The 27,085-nt window shown below is 44.8% G+C and overlaps 1 protein-coding gene and 1 long non-coding RNA gene across 10 annotated transcripts in view; one reads left to right on the forward strand and one right to left on the reverse strand.

The window, feature by feature from the left end:
• Window positions 1-27,085, reverse strand: part of prdm16 (PR domain containing 16) — a 144,332-nt gene that overhangs the window by 7,215 nt on the left and 110,032 nt on the right. For 3 of the 9 annotated variants that reach the window (XM_057041987.1, XM_057041984.1, XM_057041981.1), the window contains exons 4-13: window positions 14,006-14,146; window positions 8,879-8,981; window positions 6,036-6,237; window positions 5,765-5,930; window positions 5,450-5,603; window positions 3,355-4,999; window positions 3,128-3,215; window positions 1,211-1,383; window positions 1,039-1,116; window positions 786-955 (exon numbers count right to left, since the gene is read on the reverse strand). In XM_057041987.1, coding sequence (XP_056897967.1) covers window positions 786-955; window positions 1,039-1,116; window positions 1,211-1,383; window positions 3,128-3,215; window positions 3,355-4,999; window positions 5,450-5,603; window positions 5,765-5,930; window positions 6,036-6,237; window positions 8,879-8,981; window positions 14,006-14,146 — 2,920 coding nt within the window. Of the gene's footprint in view, window positions 1-785; window positions 956-1,038; window positions 1,117-1,210; window positions 1,384-3,127; window positions 3,216-3,354; window positions 5,000-5,449; window positions 5,604-5,764; window positions 5,931-6,035; window positions 6,238-8,878; window positions 8,982-10,077; window positions 10,432-14,005; window positions 14,147-27,085 lie in introns of those variants that run through there. The other 6 variants (XM_057041982.1, XM_057041989.1, XM_057041983.1 and 3 more) reach the window with 6 other exon arrangements.
• LOC130530641 (uncharacterized) lies at window positions 10,042-11,154 on the forward strand. The gene is made up of 2 exons (XR_008951889.1): window positions 10,042-10,279; window positions 10,426-11,154. It is a non-coding gene; the product is annotated as an uncharacterized LOC130530641 (long non-coding RNA).

A 27,085-nucleotide genomic window follows, 5' to 3' on the forward strand; every position in this document is an offset into this window, starting at 1 on the left:
ACTGACCACATGGGCACAAGACCAAATACACAAGCCTGATTAGTTCGATCATTATCAGGCATATATAACAGATGAGTTTAAAGGAACGCTAAACATTATGGGAGTAATTACTCACTTTTTAAGACTGTATCGAGAATCTGAGGTTGTGTCGAAACAATGGAAAAAGATAAACATGAACGGGACATTTTGACAAAGCGTTAATTTCCTTGTTTGCGTGCGCATGATGTCACATTTGAAGACAATTTGCCCCTACTTTAATTCGACTTGTGACTCACTTCTGGAAATTACACATTGAGTCATGCTGTCAAAAGGAGTTTATATATAAATGGTCTCAAACAATGGTGATCGTTGGTATTTGAGGAATTCCATTAAGTAACTTTTGCACAGCAGAATCCAGGAGAGCGGCTTCATCCACAAAGGTGTCACATTTGAGTATAGAAATGCCAGAAATTGCAGGATCTTTTTTTTCAGATGAAAAGGCCTAAATATCTCGTTTAAGAGTTTTGTTCCATCCATGCTCGGAGGCGTAATTCCGTCTTGGACATAAAAATAGTGTTTTTGGCAGAGCAACAGGAAAGCCAGTGTGAATTCTTCAATTAAGTGGTTTTCCGACTTTAAATCATTCAAAGCACCATGTTGAACATTAATTTGGGTGTAGATTAAAAAGAAATCCACATGAGTAATGCAAGCAATTCATTACTTAGTTCATTAATATAACACAAGTCCTCGTTAAGTATCTATAGTTCCGCTCCCTCCACATTTCTCATTGGAATCTGAGAACTGACCGGGAATGTTCTCATGCTCGTGCTTCTTGAGATGGCGGTCGAGGTTGGTCTGCTGACCAAAGCAGCGGTTGCACAGGTGACACTTGAAGGGCTTCTCCTTGTTGTGGATGTTGCGAACGTGACGCTGAAGGTTGGACGAGATGCTGAAGGAGCGATCGCAGTATTTACACCTGGCAGAGAAGCAGAACGTTAGTTTGGCTGTAACGTCATTGTCAAGTCTGCCAAAAAGGAACCAATGAGGCGCAGCTCGTACCTGTAGGGCTGCTCCCCTGTGTGCGTCCGCAAGTGCCTGGTGAGGTTTGCCGATCGAGGGAAGATTTTCCCGCAGTACCTGGAGGGAGGGAATGGACATAAAGAGGAGCGGGAAACTCAGCGAGCAACGTAGGAGCGTACGTAGGGTGTCCCAGAGAGACCCAAGGGTTTACCTGCATGCATAACGCTCCTTTCCTTTGCGGAGGATGGCCTCTGAGAGGGAAGGTGGAGGTGAGCGGAAGTTGAACAGTGGATGGGCCGAGTGTTGCAGTGAATTGGGCGGCGCGTCTAGTTTCAAAGCGCCAAAGCTCTCCAGCTTTTCTGCCATGTTCTCCATGGCTGACATCTGAGATGAAGGGGGAGTTATAAAAAAAGAAAAAGTCAACTGTTTTGATCGTGACAATAATAATATTTATGAAAAAAGATGTGAGAGTTCCATTTTGGAATGGCTTCTGCTACTCTCTTGGTCCTAATCTGATTTACTTATCATGCAACAAAACTTGAGGCGTAAATTGGATTTGCACAAAGATTTCAGTGCAAACCAGCGCGTGAGTGCGTGTGCACACGTGTTGCTGTGTGTGTTCCAGAGAAGAGGAAGCATTGGAAACAAAGACACAGTCAGAAAAAAACAGGAGCAAGGGACACAGACAGAGAGCGGAAGCAGTATATCAGAGGTTAGCCTTGTTGTTGTGCTAAAAGCGAGTCACCTCCGTGACCTATAACACATTTGCAAATGCTTCGGAGCCATTTCTCCCCCAAACACCCTCATCTCCAGCTTCTGCCAGGTCCTTTGTTCTCGAGGTCTCGCCTCTAGTCCTGAAGCAACAGGTCAGTGTGCTGACTAAATGAGACATTCAAGGGCTCCGATTGGTGCTGCACAATATGGTTTGAGATGCCCCCGACTGATAGCCGCTTCCCCTCCTCTCGAAGCTTGTGTGAACAAAGGGGGCTGGTTCTGTGGGAGTTTATTTGCCAAAAACAGCTTACATCCTTCCTTTTTTAGTGAATACGGGATGGGAGACACACAGGGATAGACACTACGTCGCAATGTGTTTATTCACAGTCTGAGAACCGGTGGGCGGGAGTCGTTTGAGTCCGTCATGAGACTGAATTAGAGGTGGCATTGTGTTTGGCTCGCTGGGAGTATCACAGCTGAGACACAGACACGAGAATTCTGAACCTTGTATGCCTGAGATATTGATCGAGCATCAGCCAATGCCATCAACCCCCCCCCCCCAACAACTCCAGGTGGAGCTTCACCCGTGTTGTGATCATTCAGTGACTCTAAATTTGCTTGTAAATGTTTCCTTCACACCCTCGAATAGCTTATTACAGCTTTAGTACAGTCATAGTTGATAGTCAACACAGATTTCCACGTCAGATTAAACTGTTTCCCCAATGAGAGCCCCCCATTCTCCTGGAGACAAACACAGGATGTCCTTGATGGACACGGTGCTATTATCTAGCCAGCCAGCCAGCCACAGAGAAAAAAAGCTGGAGGGGTTGAGTTATTAGCTAACCTACAGGCTCCCAGTGCATAAAACAATGCCACAACTAAGTTTAGCTTTGCCAAGACAGGCGGTTTCAATTCAAGCAGGTTATTATTCTCTGCTTTATTAATACTATCATTCCGTGTAATCAAGATATTGTAGAGGTAGGAAGGGTCTGGGGACAGACAAACAATGTGACTGATTATCAAAGGGGCTGCAATAACAGACTGTGTCTTCTGAAAAAGGTAATAGTGACGAGGTACACAGGCGCCATTCGGTAAACAAAGGAAGAAATCATACAGAACCCTTGAGAAAATAACATCAACACTCTGGAATGATGGTGCACAAGGCCCTATCAATTCAGGTTGAAGCAGCGTGGGAGGCAGGAGTGAGGCGTTTTCACATAATACATGGACTGAAAATAATGGTTGATAGCATCTGGGAATATTCAGCTTGGATCAAATACCTGGAGGCCATAGGCCCAGTTAGCCCTACTTTAGTTTTGTTTCAAGTAGATGTACCATTTACTTTTTTTAACCTGAGATTGTAACAAGTGCTTTTCAAGACTTAGAACATCTGCGTATATGCTTCCATATGTACCTGTGGATGGAAGAGTGGCGGTGAGGGCCTCAGAAACTTTTCCTTCAGAGCTCCTACGGGATCAAGTAGCTTCCTCTTTTCCACCCTGCTGGACCAACGACAAGGAAGAGGGTTACGTACCAGGGTTAGCGTTGATATTTGCACCAACCACAAACACCAGTGTCTCGCTTTTAGTGTATTTGGACGTTGCTGTTGAACAGCCTCCATTCTAATCGGAGCTGAATTACCTGTATATGGGGTCCATAAAAAACGCAGAGGGCTTGGCGTAGTGGAGCGGCGGTGGCTGTGTCTGAGGCTGCTGGTGCAGTAGATGGGAATGAGGGTGTGGGAATCCAGCTGGAGCCTCATCCTTAATGGAGACACCCTTTCCACCCCCAAAGATGTGGTTCTTTTTGTTTTGTGGCTCGGCGGCCACGCCGTTCTGACTACTTCGATTCCTGCTGCCAATGCTGAGGTCCAGGGGCTGTTCTTCACTGTTAGATAATGCTAAAGGCGCACTATTACTCTCACTGCTATTGTTGGGGTTGGAGGGTTTAGTTGGGGTTGGGGGAGCCACTTTCGCCTCCTTGGGCTTTGTGGTGAGATCAAAGGGTGAATCCACTGTTGAAGCAGGTGCTCCAGGGGCACCAGAGATGATCTTGTGCAGCTGCTCGCGTTGTGACTTGGGATCGGCCTTAAAGAACATGTTAGGATTAAGGGCACCTCGATCAGCAGCAAAGGGATAGAGGGAGTTGTGGAAGTTTGGTAAGAACTGGAAAGGAAACATGGAATGGTAGGGCAATGGACCCATCTTCTTCTCCTGATGAAGACCAATCAAACCCGGACCAAAGTATTTCTCAGCAATTGAGGCAATGGCTTTAATGGAATCTGTGGAAGCCGCACTGGCATTTGTGGTAGAGGGTGGCAGGGCTTGCTCATCAGGTGGAGGGAAAAAGGAATGCTGGGAGGACGCCGTGGAAAGAAAGGGACGGTCGAGTGCGAGCTTTCCTGAATTGGACACTGCTGATAGCAACTCACTGTTTGCGTCATCTATCAGGTGACCTTCTTGACTGGATGCAGCCCCGGATGGTTTTCTTCTTTTACCACTTCGCTCACGTTCGCTGTCTCCATCGCTCTCTAAGTCAGACCCATCCCCAGAAGCAGTACCGGTGGTGGTGTCCAAATCTGTCCCGCTTGTGGTATTAACGTCTTCAAGGTCACTACCGTCAGACATGTCCACCATCTTGGACTTTGCCTTCGCTTCTCCACTAGATGACAAATCCAGCTTCTTCTCTTTTTCTTTGTCATCAAATTGAATTAAACTGTTACTTCCATTGCTGGAACTGACTAAGGAAAGAGGGGGGACATCTAGTGGACTCCGAGGCAATTTTATCTCCTGACTGCTGGCACTCAATGGGCTCTTTATCAATGAACTTGCGGGCAATAAAGGTGGTCGTGGATACAGTGATGGAGGAAAGATACCTGGAAAACCATGCGGGAGAGACGGAAAGCCATGGGGTCCTGGGGAGAAGGGCAAGGCGGCATGAGGGTTAGGTCGTGAGGGAAAATGGTCGGCAAAGCCTAAACCTGACTGGCTTAGACCTGCTAGGTGGTGATGGTGAGACTTGGCATTGGCCATGATTGGACTAGAGCTCATGGGAATGCCAGGGTTGAACATTCCTGCCGGGGAGCCGTAATGGTTCTTGCCTTCACAAAAGCGACGATGCTTATTGAGGGAGGAGGTAGTGCTGAACAACTGCCCGCAGTCCTTACACTTGATCTGAGTGCGGCAGTCAGCGTGCATGCGCTTGTGGCGGCAAAGGTTGGAGAACTGGGTGTAGGATTTGTGACACACTTCACCTGGGGGTGCAAAAAGATACAGCCCATCAGGGCCTGGTTAAACCCATTTTAACACTGCCTCTAACTCTGTATACCAAATCAACAGCAACACATGCGATTTATCAGAATGGAAATGATTGAAAATGAATGTAAAGGAGGGGAAAAACAGTTGTCCACATTTCAAACACATGTACTGTGCATAAGAAACAGACAGTTATAAAGAAAACAATATCATCGACAAAGAAAGCAAAACATTTTTGTCTTCCTAAAGCTCTAAATTAGGCTCATCCAAAGTGATGATGGTTTGATGAAAAAAACAATAGTCGAGCAGCAGTAAAAATATTATGGGACTACCCCGATAAATAAAGGTAAATAAATAAATAAATAAATAACGACTTTATCTGCTTGTACGCTGGGTTAACGGAATGTTAAGAATGCAGCCGACTTTGGTGGAGTGAGAACGAAAGGACTGGTAGGAGTTTGGTTTAAAGAGCTCTGACTTACAGCTAAAGGGTTTGACACTGCTGTGAATGTGCTTATGCTGCTTGAGGCCTGACGAAGTGGCAAACGTCTTCCCACACTCCGGACAAGTGTGAGCACGTGCCCCCACGTGCTGGGAGCGGATATGGCGCTGAAGGTTGCTGGGGTCTGTGAACACCTGAAAACCGGCACCAGAGATAAAGCCTATAAATTAAATGTATATACACGCTTGCATGTTCTCTCGCTGTAATTGATCGGCAATAGTTTCCAATTTCATTGAGTATAAACCGTCAGAATATCTGAAGCAAATAGAGCCCGTGTGTCCAGTGCACCACTTACGTGCTGGGTATGCTGTACCTTATCACAGTTTTCACACTCAAAGCGCTTGCCACTGTCATGTGACATCTGGTGACGAATGAGGTTGGACTTCCAGTTGAAGGCTTTCGGACATTGGTCACACTTATATTCCCTCTCCTCTGTGTGGACTATCATGTGTTGTCCCAGGCTTGATAAGCAGAACACAGGCTCGTTATTGTGTTAGCTCAGAGAAATAGGAAGAAGGCTACAATGCGTAGGAACGCACTTTTTTAAATGAACGCGTTCCGCATACCTGTACTCATTTGGAAAGATCTTCTCACAGTCTTTGCACTCGTGGATGGGCTCATCGCTGTCCTCGCGTTCCTGCTTGAAGTCTTCTCTCAGTGTGTCAAAAATGGAACCCGTGCTGGAGCAGGAATACTTCTGGTGCCGCCGCAGCTCAAGTGTTGAGGAGAACAGCTCATCACAGTCTTCACAGCGGTACATCTGCTCATCTGCACGCACAACAAAACAGAAACCGTCGCACATGTTGTCCATATCTCTCAGCCCCGTTTAGAAGTAAACATAACACTTGAGGTTCACATAAAATTGAAATTAATTAGCATTGGGGTATAGTGATCGTTAACACAGCTAAGTGGTACTTGCTAATTGGAAGTTCTCAAGACTTTAAGTGTAATAGGGAAGGGAAACAATATGGGCCTGTCTTCCTCTTCCATGATAACCTTTACAATCCTTCGCACCACCAAGGTCAAATGAATAAAACTCGGGCCAGCTTTTTCAATAGCAAGTTCCTGAGTCAGATGCCAAGTTCAACAGATCAGAGCGGGAAAACCCAGCAGACCAATATTGTGCATGGGCTTTTACAGCAAAATGTTTGTGTGTGCATGAGTGTGTGTTTATGTTTTTTTTGTGTGTGTGTTTTTTCCCCCAAAAAGAATGAGCCATCAGGAATAAAAAGGTGAGCAGGAGCACAGTGGCGCCATCCCCCGTGGTGAGTTCTACGCCAACCTGCCATACCCTTTCTTAGCCACGATGCAAACAGCCACGGTGCCCAGGTCCCAGCGCACGGCACCCCATCCATCATCTCAATGCGCACTAAATGCAGTGATCCAAAATGACGTACAGTGCACAGCTCACCTGTTCTCTTCAGCATGTGACCGTTTATCCAGCTGGAAATTCTTGGACACATTAAAAGGGCATTAGTGTTGCAACATTGATGTGTCTAACCTTGGAGAGAAGGATAAATGACCTTCTGGTCAATGGGCCATTACGCCGAGCTCAAATACTAAACTAACTAACACACTTTGCCACCAGTGAGCGTGATATTTTATGCAGAACAGCTGTTTTGCTCTGGGAAAGCCCCCCCCTTCCCAACAGTCCACTGAAAATGTTCATTCAACAAAAATAAACTGAATTCAAGAATAATGCGCTGATGACACACTAGTCAGTTAATCAGGGCGATGCTAAGGTGCGTGCACGTGTGTTTTTCCGCGTATGAGCACGTCTTTAGTTTGGAAGATAATCTGGTCTGTGCAAGTATAGGGGTATAGGTTGGGAAGGGTTGTAAAGGAGAGACTAATAGCTCTCCAGGAGACGAAGGGAAGCACAATTATGTGCAGTTAAGCAGCTAATCTGGGAGCATGGGTGAGGTCTCAGGGGACTCCTCAAGCCCTCTACTTCAAATTCCTTCTCCGATAAGCCCGATGCAGAGAGCAGCACTGCGGTGCCAAGCTCCAACTCAGCTTCTCTGCAGACACACACACAGGCAGGTGGAGCACTCTCTTTTCCCCTCCACCACCGTCATATATTTCACACACAAGAAGACACAGAGGACTTGAACAAATTGACAAATCTGCTCCATATTTAACAGGTCTTACTCCACGTCAATCTGCTTCCTTTCAACCATCAAGCCCCCTTTGAGCCTCCTTTCCCTCTGCTTTCTTTAGCACATCAATCTGTTTGCTGGGGTCGGGGTGAGGTGGACTGCAGTGTATCTCGCGAACGTCCCGTCCACCCCACATCACAATCAATGTCATGGGATTGTCTTTCATTCATGTTTCTGGAAAAACTGGACAGACAGTGGAACACAGTTACCTGACCACAGTTCACCACAATGAGTCCAAGATGTCCCCAGAAATATGGCCCCTTTTTCCATTCAAGAACAAAATTCCCTCCTGACAGTGAGCAGCTGTCCAACTCAGATCGTAGGATAAAACGTTGGACATATTCAGTTGGACTTCTGCAGCATGGCTGAAAGCCTGAGCTTAGATTCCTCGGGCAGAGGGAAGAGGAGGGCATCTACAAACCACAACCTTTGACACGGAATTCAGCAGTCCAGAACACCCATTACACAAAGACCATATTTTTATGCAAAAATTCACAATAAACTCTGCCAGAAATGACAATATAACATCAGTTTATAACACAATGTCATGACAGTCAGCACCAAAGAAATCATATTTGAATAAACTAAATAGTTCCCATTTGTCCGAGGTAAATGTGAAAGAAATGAAGACTAATTTCATTAAAAATGATGGAATCGCGGAAGCCAGAGATTTAATCAACCAGTTTTTCTTCTTGAATCCACTTGATATGGACTAGAATCGGCTTTAATCGGAAACTGCCCTTTACAAAAATAAATATAGCGCCTGACTTTGTAGCAACAAACAAAGCGACGCAGGAAAAACACCATTTTATTTTTATTGTGTTGTGGCCGGTGTGGGGCTAGATTGGATCTTCGGCTCTTGGCCTAAAATACTGTATCACCGGGCGCGTTCATATAACGCGCTACAGTAAAATGGCTCCCGATGATTTCGGTTTGGCCACGATCGTCCGTGAACGCAGCGCTCAAATGCACAACGACCTGTGACTGTTGAAATAATCTCAGATTTCACACGGAGGCCCTGGTTGTACACGTTTTTGTTTCGAGCAAGGAAGAAAAACCTGATGATTTAAGGTTCGATTAAGTTCTAAATTCATAAAATCATTTAAAAAAAAAGATTTTTAATAAAGAGATGGCACCAATATGTGTATTTTTTTTTCTGCGGTTAAGAGAGTTATGGATGTGCTGGCTGCGCGCAGAAGGCTGGTTGGAGTTTGTTTAAAACGTGCGCTAATGACGCGCATTAATCTTACCTTGCAAGTTGGGTGCCATGGATCCCTCGGGGAAAATACCGTCCTTCATATACACTAAAAGCTCCTCCCCTGCTTCAATGTCCCGGACAGCTTTATAATAAATCTGCGGAGACACAGAAAGTTAGAGAGGCTTTAATTTTATGGACGAATTTAATACAGTTAGACGCGCATATACGATAAACTGATAATGTGGTGTTAAAAAGAATCAATGTTGTTGTGAATTACAAATTTTAAAATCGTAAAAAAGGAATCGTTTATATTTTAATATAAACGCTGGGATAGATATAGAGAAAAGGTCGCTCTGCCAAAAGAAATTATTTGAATTTACATTTTCCTAAATGATCGGGGAAGAAACTGTAAATTACGCCCGTTCAATTTAATTAATCTGGAAAGCCAAAACGCGCGTAGTATTAATATAAAAGCATTTTTGTGGCGGATTAACATGAATGGATTACCATGAAAAAAGCGAAACAAACATGCGGTCAACGTCTGAAAAAAAGACAAGTGAAACAGCTTTACAGAAAACCGGAAAATGCAAGCTATTCATTGTCTCACGATTATTGGTTTGATTCTGCTCATATAAACTTGTGTGATCTAGTAAAATTATTACTGGATTCTTTAGAAAACAAAAACAACGCCCAATGAAAGGCAAGCACAACCGCAACGAAGTTAAAAGCTAAATAACAATTCAAAAGTTAAACCCTCCCAATAATAAAGTTTTTAAAAAGGTGAACGACAATTTAACCCGCCCCCCCAAAACAATCAAACAAACAAAAAGCAAAAAAAACTGCAGCGCATTTGAACACGGTCCAAGGGGCGCACAGACCGGAGTCATCTGACCACATGGGGGCGCTGTTCACCAAGTCGAACCCACCATAACGAGCACCTCACAGAAGCGCGCGGTCACGCGCTCACACACACACACACACAACACACACACACACACACACACACACACACACACACACACACACACACACACACACACAATTAGAATGAAACTACCTCTAAGTACTTCGCAATCGTCAGATTTAGCAAAAAAGTCTCCACGCCAGTTATAAGTAGGCCTATTATAATCAAAATAATAATCGCAATTATTGTTAAAACATATTATCACTTCTACAATTGCTCTATTATTATCATTCTGTCAGTACGGGGCTGACAGACATCGGCTGCGGAATCTTCTGCTCTTTCCTGACCTTTTTTCTCTCCGTGAGACCAAAGAGTTGCGAAAGTTGCGCGGCGCTGCGGAGAGCCTCCAGCTGCAGAAGCACTTCTGTCCCGGTGGAGTTGGCAACGCAACCCATAGTAGACCTGCCGGAGAAGGAGCGCAGATCTGCGGCGGACACGACCGGGGAGAAGTCGGCGGCAGTGCGGCCAGACGCGCCGCGCATACGCCCGGTAAGTTCTTCCCAACGCTGAACGGAGTCCGACGCTCTCCTGTCGGGATCTTCTCTAATCTAGTCAGTGAGCGCGTCTTTGATGATGACGGTGAGGATGATGATGGTGATGAGTCTCTCTCTCTCTCTCTTTCTCTCTCTGATTAGTGATTCCCTATTGCCCCTTGCTCTCTCGGTTACCCGTCGGCCACTCCTCCTCGTCTTATCTGCAGCCAAAAGGATTGAGGGACCTGCGGCGCAGACCCCTCCCCGCTTCTGCGATCTCAGCCGCCGCTTTGGACACTTGATAAATCTATTATTGGGGTAAATAATGGATGAAGCAGGCGGACAGACACGCAGTCACCCCGTCAATCACCCTCAGACCAACTCCACGGACGGACAAACGCGGCACCTTGAGCGTATGGAAGAGAGAATGCACCAGCAGGCCCTCTATTATGACCTTAAAAAATAATAATCCGTGCATTAACGCTGTGTAGACAGATTATTTTGTTTCTGTAGATGGTTTAAATATTATTGATAAATCGAATTTAAATGTCAACTGTGACAGTTTTGCTACGACATAGCACCGTTTTAGTTTTTAACTAAATGCACTTCTTTTAAAGGAAAATTCATTTGTACCTTTAAATAAATCACGTTTTTAAATAGCTGATTTATATATTATATTATTTATTATTCTAATAAATAGTGCCTAAAATAGATATAGGCTTTTATAAAATAAGTGCTTATTATTATATTATATATTTACAGGTATAACTAAACATAAATTTATCAACATTAATGCATTTTGTAAATGTTGAAAAACACTTTATGAGTGTATTAGATTTTTAAAAAAAAGATTAATTTGTGATGTCAATAAATTTGTAATTGTGACTACAAGAGGAGTAAACAATATTTTTATTTGTTTAACGTCTGCAGCTTTTATAATGTTTGCGTGTCTGCGTGAGTGAGACAGACAGAGCGAGAGAGAGATACGGAGTGTGTGTGTGCAAGGGTGTGTGTGTGATTTCTACAGTAAGGCCGCTATAAGGCCTGTCTTGACCCTGCGTATTTCTGTCCAGCGTTGAAGGGACAGATGCCTCATCGATCAATGCCAGCCGCAGGGCCCCAAACAATGCCCTACTGTGGCTTCATACACATCCACAAACACACACAAACACACACACACACACACTGAAGCATGTCTATTTATTGATGGATCCTTTGTGGGGTATAAGGGCACATCACACGGCGATGGAAAGGGGTTCCTGGCCAAAGAACAAAAGATGAAGGACTGACAAGAAGGTGGACAAGGTGCCCCCCCCCCTTCCCATAAACCCTAACCCACACACCACACAGATTCCCTCAAACACACACTCACACAGCTTTGATGTGAGCTGTCTAAACTATATACGTGCAAATTTGCAAGTGTGGCTGAAAAGTTGCTGCGTGTGTGCACGCGTGTGTGTGAGTGCGGCCCTGCTTTCCACCTCCGTGTGTGTGTCTCTATGTGTGGCACCTGTACATGCCCCCACTAAGCACCAGTGCATCTCTCCGATGCACGCTACGGTACTGTTTACAAATTATGAATGCTGATACAGAATAATACTAGAAGTACGTTGTTGCACTGACAGAAATATTGAATTTGTCACGATGGTGCACACGTTGGTCCGTCGTGCATCATTAATGACAAACTAACCTATAAACTGTCTACTTGCTTTCAGAAAGGTTACTGCCCACAATTGAATTTGCCCCGCATGCACATATTTCCATAAACTCATACATTGTGCAAAAGAAAAGAAAAATCAGGGAATGCTCTGCTGAATTATACATTCTGGTGCTGAGTGGCTGCGTACGCTTGTAAATAAATGATGGGGTCGTACCTATGAGACACTGAAACAAGCTAGCCCGGCAGACAAAAAGCTGAGCTGTTTGCTAAATCAAATACTGTAAACCCAAAATGCATCAAACAACAGTTGTGTATGTGTCTTTTTTTTTAGCTTTGATAATTGTCCACAATTTTCCCCAGTGCCGCGATTCTCTTCACGACATTGTGTGGCAGTGGCAGGGGGCACCGATGTGAAAATCTTAAAAGGATTAGACGGGCTGGTGTTGCCAGCCAATTGGTGCTTGTCAATCTGAGAGGCCCCCGCGTGTTCCCTGTCTTGCTCAGTCCGAGTCCCTTTTCTCTCTGACGCACTGGCTTAGTGTCTGAAGCATAAATGGACACACTGGCCTGTCCCCTTGGTCTGACAGAGTGACAGGTGGCAGATCGAGACACGGGCACGGAGAAAGGAGACAAAGACGGCGAGTAACAGGCGGCTGGAGACAGAGACGGGAGGAGGAAAGGGCCGTGTAGACGGGGATTAAGATACAAATAAGAGCAGAGTGACAGGAATGTGGAAACACACGGCCGAGTCTTGAATCCGTTTGGACTTTGTGTGTCTGCATTTGACCCGACATTCTAATGCTTTTTTTGTTTTTGTTATTGCCACCTAATCATGAGAGCACAAACTAACCAGCAGCGTTACCGGGTCAAGCAGGAGATGCCACGAACTGCAAGTGACGGTGGACTCGGCATTTTGTGATCGCCATCCAGAAACTATCCTCAGCCTTCGAAAGTGAACTTTAAATCGGCTGAGGACGATCGGATACTAGAGACAAACAAAGGGAAGGGCCAGAAGAAGCCCTGCTTGACAGGGGTCACTTCCTAACAGTGCTGGCAAGTGTCCGAACACACACACACACACACACACACACACACACACACACACACACACACACACACACACACACACACACACAAATAGAACATCCCAGCATTTCAACCACACCTGAGTCCTCTAGGAGGCAAGTTGTTGTTCATGGGGGGCAACTTTGGGGTTACACCAGCTTTTTCTAAAGTGAGGAGGGCACATGACATGGTGACGTACCCTTCAGCACTAACCTGCCCTGGGGGGACACTCAATAAAAGCCCAAAGTGTTTCTGAAAGGACTACCGAGTCGGAGGATCTCCAAACTCGTATGTGCATCCCGATTTCGACGTGTTGTGGCTCAAATTATAGGACGATGTAATGCAGCAAGACCACAAATTTCCTGTAGCTAAAATCTACAGTTTAGGTCATTAGCGAAGTTCTCTGTGTGGGTTGTGATTCTATAATATTTCATATTCCACTACTGGGGCCTCAGGTTTGTCTCCACTGACTAATCAGTCTCCTGGATTATTAATATCATTACATATTGTTCTTTAGTGCGCCTGTAAATGTGTAAGGCCAGATAAGAGAAAGATATCCTGGATATGTTAATCTCACCAATGCAGACCAATGAGCTTGTTGATGACATGTTGGAGGTGCAACAGTATCAGACAGCCCTTGATATCAGCCAGATAAGAGCACATACTAGCTTGAGCTGCTCTGTTAGAGCGTCCGATTGGTTGTCTGGGTGCTGGATTCCACAGGGTTCTCTTACTGGTGGGTGTGCATTTTATTTGACATTTTAATGTCTCACCTGAGCAACAAAGTTAATATTTACATTTAAATTGCATTCATCAAATATTGAGATCCGCCTGTTGCGCAATATATTTATTTTTTATCAGTGGAACGATGCATAAATCAAACGATGTTTCAAGGCCTCGGTAATCGACTAGTTCTCGATATCAGCAGATGCTCACATGATTCCTGGGGTGTGTGTCTGTGTGTCTGTGTGTGTGTGTGTGTTTTTTTCAACAAAACCACTCCCTCGTGTCACTCACCTGGTCTCCAGTGAGATGACAGGCTACGAGGTTCTGCTCCTCAAATGACGGTGCAGAGCGGACATACTTGAGCCAGCTGTTGCTGTTGGCATCCGGCCCCGTGTCTAGCGCAAACTTGATGTTGCCCATGTTGTCAACCACCTGTTGGACACAGAGACAACAAACAAGAGGTGAAACATTTCTAATGTGACAAACCGGCTTCTTCTATTGAACATTGAGTGAGAATCATTCTTCAAAATGTGTTTTCAGGGGGTGGGGGATCGGTTATTGAGGTGTATGTAGGGGAATTTGGACGTCTGTGCCAGGAGTTTGATGTCAGTCAACTTTAAGAGACAGAAGCAACATGTCAGTGGGTGTCAGGGCCACCGAACCCTGTCAATCCTAACAAGGAGACGGAAAGGAGGAGAAAGGAGGAGGGAGTAGACAAACTGTGGATTCTTTCACTTGTCTAAAGACTTTCTCTGGCACATATTGATCACCCTTTGTAACCTCTACGGCCCCCCCAAGAGTCCGAGAGAGGGTTTTGTGTTACCCGCTTCCATAGAGAATGAGGGAAGATGGAGGTGAAGGAGGAAATGAGAGGAGGGCTACTTGTGTGGTGCTAAGGGGAAAAACAGGAGGGGGCAGTGATGGTATGCACAACAGGTAACTTCTACACACCAGAGAAACAGATCTTATAGGGCAATGATCAGATTTATGGAAAGGCAGCTATCACAGCTCCACTATTCGATCCTTGATGTTGGGGAATCCGTGGGGGGGGGGGCAGCTCTGCAGAAAACCCTGAGTTCGCTCTTTCCACCAAGTTAGACCCAAAGCTCAGATTTCACCCAAGCGCTGCATGTGTTACTGATCCTGTGCGAATTCTCGAGAGAGAAGCAGCCTGAGACAGAGCAACTCCTCTAATTACAACTCCCAATCAGTCTGGCCAGAGTTCAGCGCTGACCCCTAGCTTGACTCTTCGCTCCGCTAATCACAGTCAAATGTCTGCTGAAGGAAATGGAGGTGCGACGGAGAAGAACCAACAAACCATCTGACGTTTTTAGATGTGCAAAGTGTGTGACCCGCTCTTAACTGGCCGTTTTTTTCTGCAGGCACGGCCCCGGGTTTCCCTCCCCAGCTCATAAAGTGTGAATGGTCATGTTCTTGCCGCGTGGATGAGCGCGTGCAGAAGGTGTGTTTTTGGGCGGGTGGGGGTGCAGGTGCCAAGTTTGGTGAGAAAATACATAAAGGGTCTGGTTGGAGGTGTGGAAGAAACACCAGTGTGCTTGTTTGTGTAAATGTTGCGTTAAGCGAATGGATGTTTGCATTGTTGAGTTAACAGCTCGGGGTAACAGAAACGTTGTGCTACGTTTCAGCCAGGGTGTGAGTTTACCCTCTTTGCTAACATGTACATGTTTTAGAATAACAATGCCTGTCAGTACTTTGGCTAAAAATAAGCAAACCCCATGCTCTATATTTAAAAGCCCTGCTCCACAGAACTGAAAAAAAAAAATCAAAAATAAAAAACCGTGGCTACCGCTTATGCAAGCGACCTCGCCAGTTGCAAAAGTGGGAAAAAACCCACAAATTTACATTGTTACATATATTCTGTAATTCACACTCTGCGCCTATAAATAAAAAGTCAATGTTGTTCATCCCTCACGCTCTCTCACATTCGCAGCCTGTTCCGCTTCTAATGTGCAAGTGCAAAACTCGTTTGTGATCAAGTCCAGGCCTTTATTTTATGTGTGAAAACAGTCACTGAAAGCCATCCGTGTGCACCCCCCTCCCCACCAATATACACACCTACCCCCCCTCCCAATAGTTTCTCTGCAGGCCGTCTAACTGCCAATTGTAATGGCATTTCAGGGGAGCTGCCACAAGTAATGCACATGTTTTATGAACAGATGGAGAAAAGATGATCCACTCAGAGTAAAAGTGGGATTATTTATTACCTCTTATTTTAATGGGCAATAGGTGTGGGGAGGGAGACCAGGCCAGACACATGGATGAATACTACCATGCTTGTAGCAAACACACACACACACACACACACACACACACACACACACACACACACACCACACACACACACACACACACACACACACACACACACACACACGCACTTAGGTCCCCCTATAGGCTCGCCCACAGGTCCGATCATGGGCTTAATGAGCAGCAGGCCTGTGTGTGTTCATGTGTGTGTACTGCTGGGCTGGGGAGGCCTCCTAACACCCCGTCTCAGGGTGGAAGTCTGATTTATAAGGCTTCAAATGAGGTGCAACAGAACAGGGGAATCAGAACAACCCGCCGGATGATTGTTTGTTTATTTACCTTCTGTTTTTTTGGTTTTTTTAACCCTGTGACTGCACACACACACTCTGCCTGCAGACCCTGATGTTAACAAGGTGCTGGACCTTGTTGAAAAAAAATCATCAACTCCAACGGAACCAACCCAAATGGGCACAATGCTCCCTAAAATACAGTTTCCTGCTTCATAGTCCAAATTGATACTGTCCTTACTATATCATTGATTGCTTTACTAAAGTGGTTTCTCTGGGCCTCCTCTAGTGGTGATCAGCAGATCATTCTGTCTTGTCAGACGTGTCGGGCTCCATCCTACCATTCTTACCCCTGTGGATCTGGCATCAATCAGTGAGACAATGTATGTATTTATTTTTTAATAGGAACATTCTGATTCAAGTACACTTCAGAGAATTTTTAATTTTTTGTTTTTCTGTTACCCACACCATGTAAATGTGTTCATATAATGGAGGACTAGAGAGGTATCTTTTAAGATTTGATTTTGTTCCTGATGTCCCACTTTGTTAAGATTCCTCATATTCTTAGAAAACTTAAAATCCTAAACTCGACATAATGAAGGATAACCTTAAGCTGAAAGAGCTCCATAAAATAACTCTTCATTTCTGCTTCTATCAATGTAAAGTTTTTTGCTATATCTAAAGAGTCCACACGACTCTACAGAACATAAATGCACACACGAGCACGTGCACATGGACACAATGAGACTTAGGTGAAAGAGAAGCCACTTTGAGCGGACAGGATGCAGAGCAAACTCCACAGGAAGCTCCGATAAGAGCACGACACTTATATCGCTTCTTGCAACACAAAGGGGAACCTTTGACAGCTAGGAACCTTTAATGGATGTCTCCGCATGCCCTCTCCTCCACCATTTACATCTGACGGATGTGTGCAGCGCACAGGGCTGCATCAGATGTGGAAAGTTGCTTGTGTGTGCAGACAAAAGTGACAAGGTATATATTATGTTTCTGTTTGATGCGGGCCAGAAAATGGAAACGTCAGCGCAGGCTGTGATTTACATACAAGGTACAGATAAAAGTGCAATTACAAGTCAGATGTAACCGCTTCACTGTTGTGTGTCTCAAAGGGAGTATTTTTACATGTGAAGTGTGATCTTGGACCTTTGTTGCGCACTGCTGGGTTTCAATGTGTGAACACACCCTGGTCTGTGCATGTGATTGTACTTATAAATTGCAATATGTTGCAACTTTGTTCTGACTTGTCCGTAATGTCAAGAGAAAGGCCAAGGTTTTATGTCTCACGTCTCACAGAATTAATAAATCCAGAATTAGCTGTCAACTGTGACATTTACCCTCTTCGTCAGGAGCAGTTATCTACAATCAGCAGCAGATGTGACGCAGAGAACAAAAGCAGAACTCGTTTAAACGAGTGAGGTGACAGAAAAACATCTTCAAAGAACAAAGAGACAATTATGTTAATTCAATGCACGCTGCAAATCTACCTAGGTAATAATTATTAAACATTTGCCACTGTAAAAATGTACAGTTGGATCAGACACGCGCAATACTCATTACACCAGCTAGGGGGCAGTCTGATATGAGCTCTATAGCAGCAAAGCTGGTGGAAATGAAACTTCCCTCATTTTTCTGCAGCTGTACACACATTCATATACAAAAACAAGGTAGCAAGATTTACATGGATGCGGGCACGCGCACGTGCACAGGAACCGTGCAGTGACAGTGACAGATTGACTGACTGTGAAGGGAGCTGCTGGGATGGTTGTTAGAGGTGTTACAAATTAAGGTGCAGGAGGGCTAAAATGAAATAAAGAAGTGTGTGTGATAATGTGTATCCTTTCAGGAGAAGGGTCTGTTTTCATTTGGAAGGCCCCTTAACATGGACATACTCACGTATACACACAGGCAGACTAATAAAGTGTCTGACAGAGTACAGATCCCCTCGGCTCCAGTGTGTTTGCACATTTACCTCTTGTCTTGTGTGTGTGTGTGTGTGTGTGTGTGTGTGTGTGTGTGTGTGTGTGTGTGTGTGTGTGTGCATGTGTATGATGGATGGGAGCCTGCAGGGATGACCCAACCCTGCCACATCACTCAAGAGCGTAAATGAGTGTGTGTCCGTCCACATTTATGCATATGTGTGTGTGGAGGTGAGAGGTGGACAGCACATGAGGAGCCCTATCAATAAAACTCCCAGAGAATGAAGGAAAGGATAAAAGACTGAAAGAAAGATATTATAAAGAGGATGGGATGAATGGAGAGACTGAAAAGAGAATAAAAAAAGGGAATTGTCTCAGCGGTTTATTTAAAAAGGGTGAGATTTAACTCAAACTGAAACATGAAACAATTATTGTTATTTTTAAATCTGGAAGTCTGGGTCCATATCAAGAGGATTTATTGACAGCAAAATTATGCTGCAGCTTCCCTTCACAGTTACATGTCCAGAGACATACACAGGCCAAATCACTATAAACCCCATCTTTAGAAGATCACTTTATATCATGAATGCAGCTTTACTGTGTGTGTGTGTGTGTGTGTGTGTGTGTGTGGTTCTTGATGTAACAGTACACCTGTGTAGCTGAGTCTGGCAGTCTAATGACAACTAAAGAGGAAACAACCTCAGCCACACCCACACCCACACACACACACACACACACACACACACACACACACACACACACACCACACACACAACACACACACACACACACACACATACATTAAAGAGCATATGTGTTGAATATTGCACCTCTCTATGAGAGTGTGTGTGTCTGTGTGTGTATGAGAAGGTGAGTGAAGGCGTGTTAAATATGACCCATTTTATCTGGGCTGGGCAGCCATCAACATAATTAAAAACCAGGCAGGCAGGCAGGCAAGCAGGCCGGGGAGGGCCTGGGGCCTTGTAAAAACCATCTGGGTTTTAGTAGGTGTGTGTGTCTGTGTGCGTCTGTGTGTTTCTATATGCATTGTGAGTGTCAGAATGTGGCCCGGCTCACTAATGACCCAACGTGCTCCTCTTAAATCAGCCTCTCTACACTTGCCATCACGCCAGCTATCATTTGTGGTCAGTGTGCATGTGCCACACGAGAAACAGGCATGTGAAAAGTTCCAGTTTCCAGCTCCCTCGCTCACAAGAATCAGTCTCATGTCAGACTTCATTTTTGACTTAAACTTTCCCCATTACACTCGCTGAACATTCCCACACATGCAATATTGGATGCCAAATGTGACGGTTTAGTGGTTACAGGTCGCCCTGCAGTTGTGACATTAGCGTTATTTTTGTGTCATCAAAGAATATTATTATTTTATAATACTTCAAACAGCTACCAGCGACTTTCCTGTATCTAAATGAAGATTACAGCCATCCTGTGTTATTTTTAGCATCTAAGCCACCTTCCACACCTCTGCGCCCCAGCAGCTCATCTGATTTGAGCGGGTTGCCATGTGCTGGGTTGCCAGGTCGGGGTGACTTTAAACAGGAAGTGTGCACGCTTTAAAAGAGGCAGCAAGATTTTCAGGCTGGACCTCATTAATGAAACGGCTTTGCGTTATTTATGGCTCCTCGTTAAAAAGCTGGACCGTGCGTGTAGTTGTGTGTGCCTGCGCGTGCACCGTGTATGTGCTCAGCTGCGTGACTTTGTCTGCGCACACCCGTTTTAATGTATGTGTGATGTGTCTGTCTGAGCAGAGGTTACCATCATACCATGTCTGTTTTACTGCTCTGCAGCCTTTTACAGGCCGGCCTTTATGATATGTATTTAGGGCAATTACTGAGCAGATATATTAGCTCATTATAATGAAGCAGGTGCAGCATAAAGACTGGAAATATATGAACAGTACATCAGGCCACACATCTGTGGCATGTGTGTGTGACAAACAGGAGTGCACGCCTGCACAAGGAGAGTCAGACAGGGAAGCCTGGTCTCAGACTGGCCTCTGTCAAAGAAATTATGCAATCAGCAGAGGACATTCAGCACATTTTCAAATAATTACCATCAGGCCGGGAGGAGAACAGAGGAATCCTGTTGATTTTAAACGTGGAAGGAGGGAGAGTTCAGAAAGTACGTGTTTATTGGCTGGAAGTAAGACACAACGGGCAAAGTGTTTAATTACTGGTTAAAGGGCCTCATGTCCTCGCACAAGCACACGGGGATTTAAACGTTGTGCTTAGCCTTGGTCCAGCTAACCTGGGACATTTTGAACCCTAAAAGGACAGAATGAGACCTCCACATGCAAGCACATGCTGCGCATCAGGAGCTTATGTGTGTTCAGGAATAGAGGGAATGTAAAATATCATTTGCTGACCTCCAGAAAAGCAAGTAAATCAATCAAGTCTGATGCATCCATGCCAAGAATAATAGGAAATAATAAGGTGAGGAAGCTCGCATACAAAACGGATACAACTTGACCTCCACTCTATCGACTGACATCGGAAGTGAAACACAGAACAAGACAATTCGTGGAACTGTGCAAACACAAATAGGGAAGTTTTGCTTGGTGAAACCTTGCAGAGGGTGTAATGCTATCAATTATTTATTAACACCCTAATAAAGGAATACTTCCTTGAACAACAGTTTTTGCGACACAATGGGGAACGGTAGAAGAAAGAAGGAGTGAAGGATAAAAGACATATTTGCAATTATATTTCTGACTTTTTCTTCACAATAGACAGTAGCTGAACAGGAAGAGAATGTTTTCCTCCATTTATCAGCTCCTGTTCAGTATCAAACCCATTTTTATGCCATCTGTGATGTCATTTTATTATTAACAGATTATTAACGTATCGCCATTCGGTGTAACTTTGTGCTGTTTCAGCACGGAAAGATGTTGTAGCTGACCGGGCAGCAAAGAACTGAGACCACAGACGGCACAAATGGCGGCAAACTTTAGGTTGAACATGAAGATAATGAGGGTGAGAGTGAGCAACTTGAGAAAATAAGAAATACATTCAGCGAGGATGTAAAGAAAATGATAGAAGAGGCATTTTCAGTTATGTAGCAAAGGCTTGTCTCCCCCATTGGTTTTGCGTTAGCAATGCACGCAGATGAAAATGGAGAGTTGAGTTTAATGCTTGCAATCTCTGAACCTCAATAAATATGTCCGCCTCCTATTTTGTGTGGGATCTTATCCTCAAAAACCACTTCAAACTACAGCTTTAATCCAGTTTTCATCCCTTTTACCTCTGGAAAAACATGATAATGGCACCATAGATGGAAAAAACCTTTTACTTTCCCTTTATTTGTTTACTTATTTTCAACCATATTGAACTTTGCTTTGCAAGAGGTTTGTATTCGAGAGTTGTTTAAAAGGAACCAAAATGTATTTGTGTTATTAGGTTATTGGGAAAGGAAGCATGTGGCATTAACTCCGTACGAATGAATGTCTATTTGCCTTAATGGGACCATAAATATTACAGTCACCGGCCCCCTTTGTGTCCTTTCCCAAACTTCTCAACTGCTGTGAGTGATCAGACCTTTACTTCTCAGTCTGATGCTTTAAAAACCAGGTGGGGACTCGCTTAAATGAAAGCACACCACTTTCTGCAGTTTGACGGGCACCGAAAACAGTTTTTGCATTCTGACAAAATGGTATCTATTAACAGAGATGCCGATAGAGATACGAACAGATGGAGTTACAAGACACAATGTCATTGGCATTTCCGTTGATGGAGAACATCAAAGTCGTGAAATGAAACACGTTCTCTGCCTTGACCGCACTTCTGTTGGTCGAGAAGAGGTCCTCCACCCAGGAGGATTAGCTGTAGCCGTGGAGGCTTATGTGATGCTATGAGATGTATTACTCTCTCCGAACAGGATTAGATGAAAATCTGGCTTTCCTCAGTCCTACCAAAGGATAATTTAAAGTGTGTGTGCTCTCATTTGTGCTCTGTGGGTGGCTGCTGAACCTATGCGTGCCTATCTGTGCGTGTCTCGGTCCAAGAGCAGCCTGTGTGTCAGTCTACAGACATGTGGAGCTGGACTGGGCCTCCCCTCCTCTGCCCTAGTGGGGGCTGAGACTAGCCAGGACAGGAGGGCCATTAAAGCTTCCTCTCTGAGTGTTAGGCCTGCTGGCGAGAAGCAGAGGAAAAGGCCCATTTTACTGTTGTGTAAACCATTGTTTCATTTCCACACTTCTCGCTCCCTCTCTCTGCTCTGATATTACACAGGGTTTTTGGCTCACGTTCAATTGTGAACACAATACAGCCTTTGAGATCAGGGCTCACACCTCCTGCCCTGAGTCAGCCTCGAAGCTCCAGCGTATAGCTACCACCTCATCCTAAATAACCGGCCTGAAGTTGGCCCGATGTTTCTTTTATGCTCAAATTCTGTCGCGAGTCCGGATGCGGTGCAGACAGAGTCGCCTCAGCACCGTGTCCTCCCTGTCATCTCATTAGCCTCGGCCAAGAGAGTCAGGCTTTCCAGGACCCTGGCGAGAAGGTAATATGGATCAAATAGCCCATTTATTTAACTTTTAATTAACAGTACTCATCCTTTTAACTGAAAGGGGGACAACTGGTAAGGTCAGCCGGAGACAGAGCTGTCTCTATGTGTGTGTGTGTGTGTGTGTGTGTGTGTGTGTGTGTGTGTGTGTCTCAGACGAGCCTTGCCTCCATCTGGTTTGTGTTAGACACTATATTAAGCGTGTGTCAGTGGCAGAGGCCTGGCTGATGGCTATCAATCTGCCCTTTAATGTATGACAGGACACACACACACACACACACACACACACACACACACACACACACACACAACACACACACACACACATGCACATTGCTGCCAACACCACTCATAGACACACACCTCAGAGAAGTTAATGGCTAAAAGGATGCATTTAGGTGATTGGGGGTCGCAGCTGAGACGGCGCCCAGAAGGAGCTGCACAAAGGAGGCTTGAGGACCTCTCTGTCTGGTAAGGCTGCAGGACAGCAGCTATGGACGTGGACGAGCAGCAGCATGATGGCGTGCCAAAAAGCAAAGGTGCCAGAGAAGGGAATATCTCCACAAAATCTGCGAAGCATTTATTACAATAATATATTGTTTTATAATTGTTTTATTCATTGCCTGGCATTTGATAAGCTAAATAATAAATGAGAATGTTATTATTATTATGCAATGCAGACAGTCTGAGAGAGGCTAATAGATCTTATTAGCATTAACACGTCTGCGCGTATGCTGAGAATAAAGGGATAGGATGACAGGAAGGAGAGAGAGATGAATGAGGAGGAGGAGCAGCTGCTGACATGAACGTTCCCCTCGCTGTCAGATAAGAGATAACTGGGCTGCCAGTGTTTACACACACTATTAGTAGTGTCATCAATCACACACATAGATGCACATGTGTGTGGCGCTCGCTCGCACGCACGCACGCACGCCCACACACACAAACACACACACACACACACACACACACACACACACACACACACACACACACACAAACAGCACTAGCTGGTATTTCTTACTTAAATGATCAGTTTGAGTGTCCAAACCAGATAAAAAACACAAAACATTGTCAATTCTTTTAAATTGTATATCAAACATATCCAAGGTGATCAAATGAATCAGGTGTATCAGGCATGTGCATGAATTGTGGGTAGTTGAGGTGTTATAACAGGTCAAAAGACAGGTTATTTATTCTTCATTGTAATTAGGTGGGATATTAATGGTACACATTGCAGTTAGCAGCCAGAGAGAGCAAAGGTCCGACTTTAACTTCCCCCTGGAAACTTTTCATTAAAGTTCAAACAACCCACAGCATCCCAGTCGCCATTAGTCACCCAAGCAAACAGGAGTGACTTTCAAACTATCCCTTAACTAACAAAACTGTCACCTCAGTTTTGTTGGCCCTTTGGAAAGACTCCCTCCCCACACCGTAAAAAAGAAAAATAAACTTTTCTGAAGAGGCCACGAGCTCCCCATGGTCACATTAAAGGCTGAGGCATAATTTTCCCGTTCATGAGCAACTCTTGGATAATGCTTTCCTGGAGGAACACAATCAGCCATAATTGGCCAATCAACATTGGGAGCAAAGCAGCAATATACCTCACACAGCAAAGCTCCAGTCATGTGGCCAAGGCTTGAAGAATAAAAGCAATTCTGGAATTGAAAATCTATGAAATGTCAGTTCTTCTGGTCAAAGCCTCATTTGATTGGTCCTAATGAACAGACACACATGTGACTTTAAAGCCAATCAGCTGCTTTACTGATGCCTTAAACTGAGATATCTGAGATCTAAAATGTTGCTTGGAAGATTTTCTCCTTTGAATCGGATCATTAGCATTGACGAAACCAAGAACTGCCCAATGCTCGGATATCATTATCATTATTGACCGCATATTGATCAGTTTGAACAAAATAAGTGACTGCAAGGAGGGAACTAAGCCTCAGGGTACATTAATTTTAAGGCATTTGATAACTGCAGTAAAAAAAACCCCAAACAAATCCAACAGCTTCTCCCTGTATGTATGTGTGCACGCTACTTTTCACATTGGCCTAAACTTATTAGCTTTACTAATTATTCCAACCTGTACATTGCATTTCTAACATAATCATTGTGACCTCCCCGAATGCTGGAACCCGGAGGTCTTTGGGAGTATTTAAGAGGTAAACATGTTGAATGTCCCTCCACCCCACTGCACCAACCACTTACTCCCCCACATGTCCAATTAACGAGCTGCTACCTAATTTGAGGTTTGTGCATATATGTAAATGGAAGGCAAACAGTGGGAATGGCTGATGGATGGCAAGAAAGCCCACTTCGGGAAGGGTTCCATATGGGACGCTTGGCACTGCAACTCTAATTAAAAAGCCATAGCACTGAGAGCACTGAGGTGACACATTAGCTTACAATCTACTTCTGAGCCCCACAGAGCGCTAATGTTAACTAGCTGGGAGAGAAGGAAAATTGCATAAAGAGCGAGGAAAACGTGACAGAATGATGGACAAGGGCATTCTGTACACTGGTGTGTCCATGTGGGCATATAATGCCTGCTAAATTAGCCCTCGTGTGCCATTAGCCAGTTTTTTATAGCACTGGGTTGCAAGGTTACCATAAGCATGGCAATTAGGTCTATAATAGGATAAACAACAACCTGGTGGACGGAGGAAATGAAGCAGAACACATCTTGGTGAATGATTACAGAGGCAAAGTGTGAAGAGTTCACTGACTTTAGCTGTATTGATCTTTAAAAGGAGCTCAAAGTGGCACCCGCTGGGATTTCTCTTCCAGGTGGAGACAATGCTAACAGATGTGCACAGGCTGGCATTATTCCCGCAGTCCCTCAAGTGCACACACAACCTACTAGGATCTAGTGCGTAAAAAATACCCGACCTAGCTGGTGGCTTATTTATTTCTATCGCCAGGGATCGTCAATGTTTTCCTCCCCCACCGCTCTTCATAAAACTTGGCCATCTCGTAACATTGCTTCATGGTTTAAGCCACAACAAAGCCAGGAAAACAGCTTTCTGACGAGAAGGACCAGGAGAAGAAGAAAGAGGAAGAGGAAAGAACAAAAAAAAAAACAGGAGAAAGGAGTGTTGTGGGATCAATGGTGCAAAAAATTGTTTTTATTGAGTGCTGCGTGGCTCACATTTCCTGCAGACACAGATAAGAGAATGGGGGAGCGCGGCGGCCTCTGTGTGTTCGTGCAGAGTCAGTTGGGTAAACGAAAGCGAGGGCGGCAAAAAAATAAATGAGATTATTGATGTTACGTGTCAAATATAATTGCTGATTTGAACGGAGAGGAGGAGAGAACGTGGGCCGATGGGCCCACTGATCCGTGGAATGCTTCATTTGAGGGAAAAGGCCAGCAAGTCACAAAATTTGGACCATGACCCCGGGCGCCTGCCCGCGACACCACGGGAGAATGAGACCGCTGAGCCTCGAAACTGAGCTGTTACCTTTTCAACTTTAACATGGCCGCACATAGGAATACACATCTGAGGGCTGTAATCCCCCCCCAAAAAAACAAGGTGTCAGAGTTACAGTCTGTCAGATGTGATTAGGCTGGGATGTCTGTCTGACCGCGTTCTCTTGAGTTTTCACCTCTGGAGTCTGGGTTTCAGACAGACCTTAAATATATTCTCCGAGGGCCTGTGTGACTTAAAAAAAGAAGAAGAAGAAATCGGACACATTCCATCAGGTTAGAAGCTGCTCCTCTTAATCATCACCTGAAAATCTCCACATTTTGCTCTGGCTTGAACAGCGTGATGCCAAAATTTGAGTGACATGAGTTGTAAATGCTTCAGCCGTATAGATCCGGGTAACAACTGGAGGAGGTGTGTGTGCGTGATACTTGTGTGAATATAAATATGAGTGTGTGTTTTGGATCGCTCGCACGATCCCCAGCAGTTGAATGCTGTGGTCCCACAGAGAGATACCGATCAGAAGCTGAAATCTGACATCGTCTGTGAGGCTACACGGACGCGTTTGGGGTCCACGTCTGGAGGGCTTTAGCCTTCGTGATGGAGTCGGCCATCTTTTTTCTGATTTTTTCCCCCCTACTTGTGACTGAGAAACAAAGGAAACGCAGCAACTAAAAGCTAAAGAGACCCGCCAGGGCCCAAAGGTCAAACTAGGAGCTGTGTGTTGAATCATTTCCATCTGAAGTGTCTCCAGTCTGTGTTTAGATGCCGGCGAAGGATCCGTGCAGCTCTGCTCTGTCCATCAGCAGCTCGACGAGGACAGTAAAACATCAATAGTTCCAAACAGAGCTACCTGAGGTGCCCCACACTTCCTTTGTTATGAGCGCTCGATACGTCAATGAGCTGAAACCACAACACGTTTCAGCGAGGGCGGGG

The sequence above is a fragment of the Takifugu flavidus genome, chromosome 8, assembly GCF_003711565.1.
Source record: "Takifugu flavidus isolate HTHZ2018 chromosome 8, ASM371156v2, whole genome shotgun sequence".
In the NCBI taxonomy this organism is placed as follows: domain Eukaryota; kingdom Metazoa; phylum Chordata; class Actinopteri; order Tetraodontiformes; family Tetraodontidae; genus Takifugu; species Takifugu flavidus.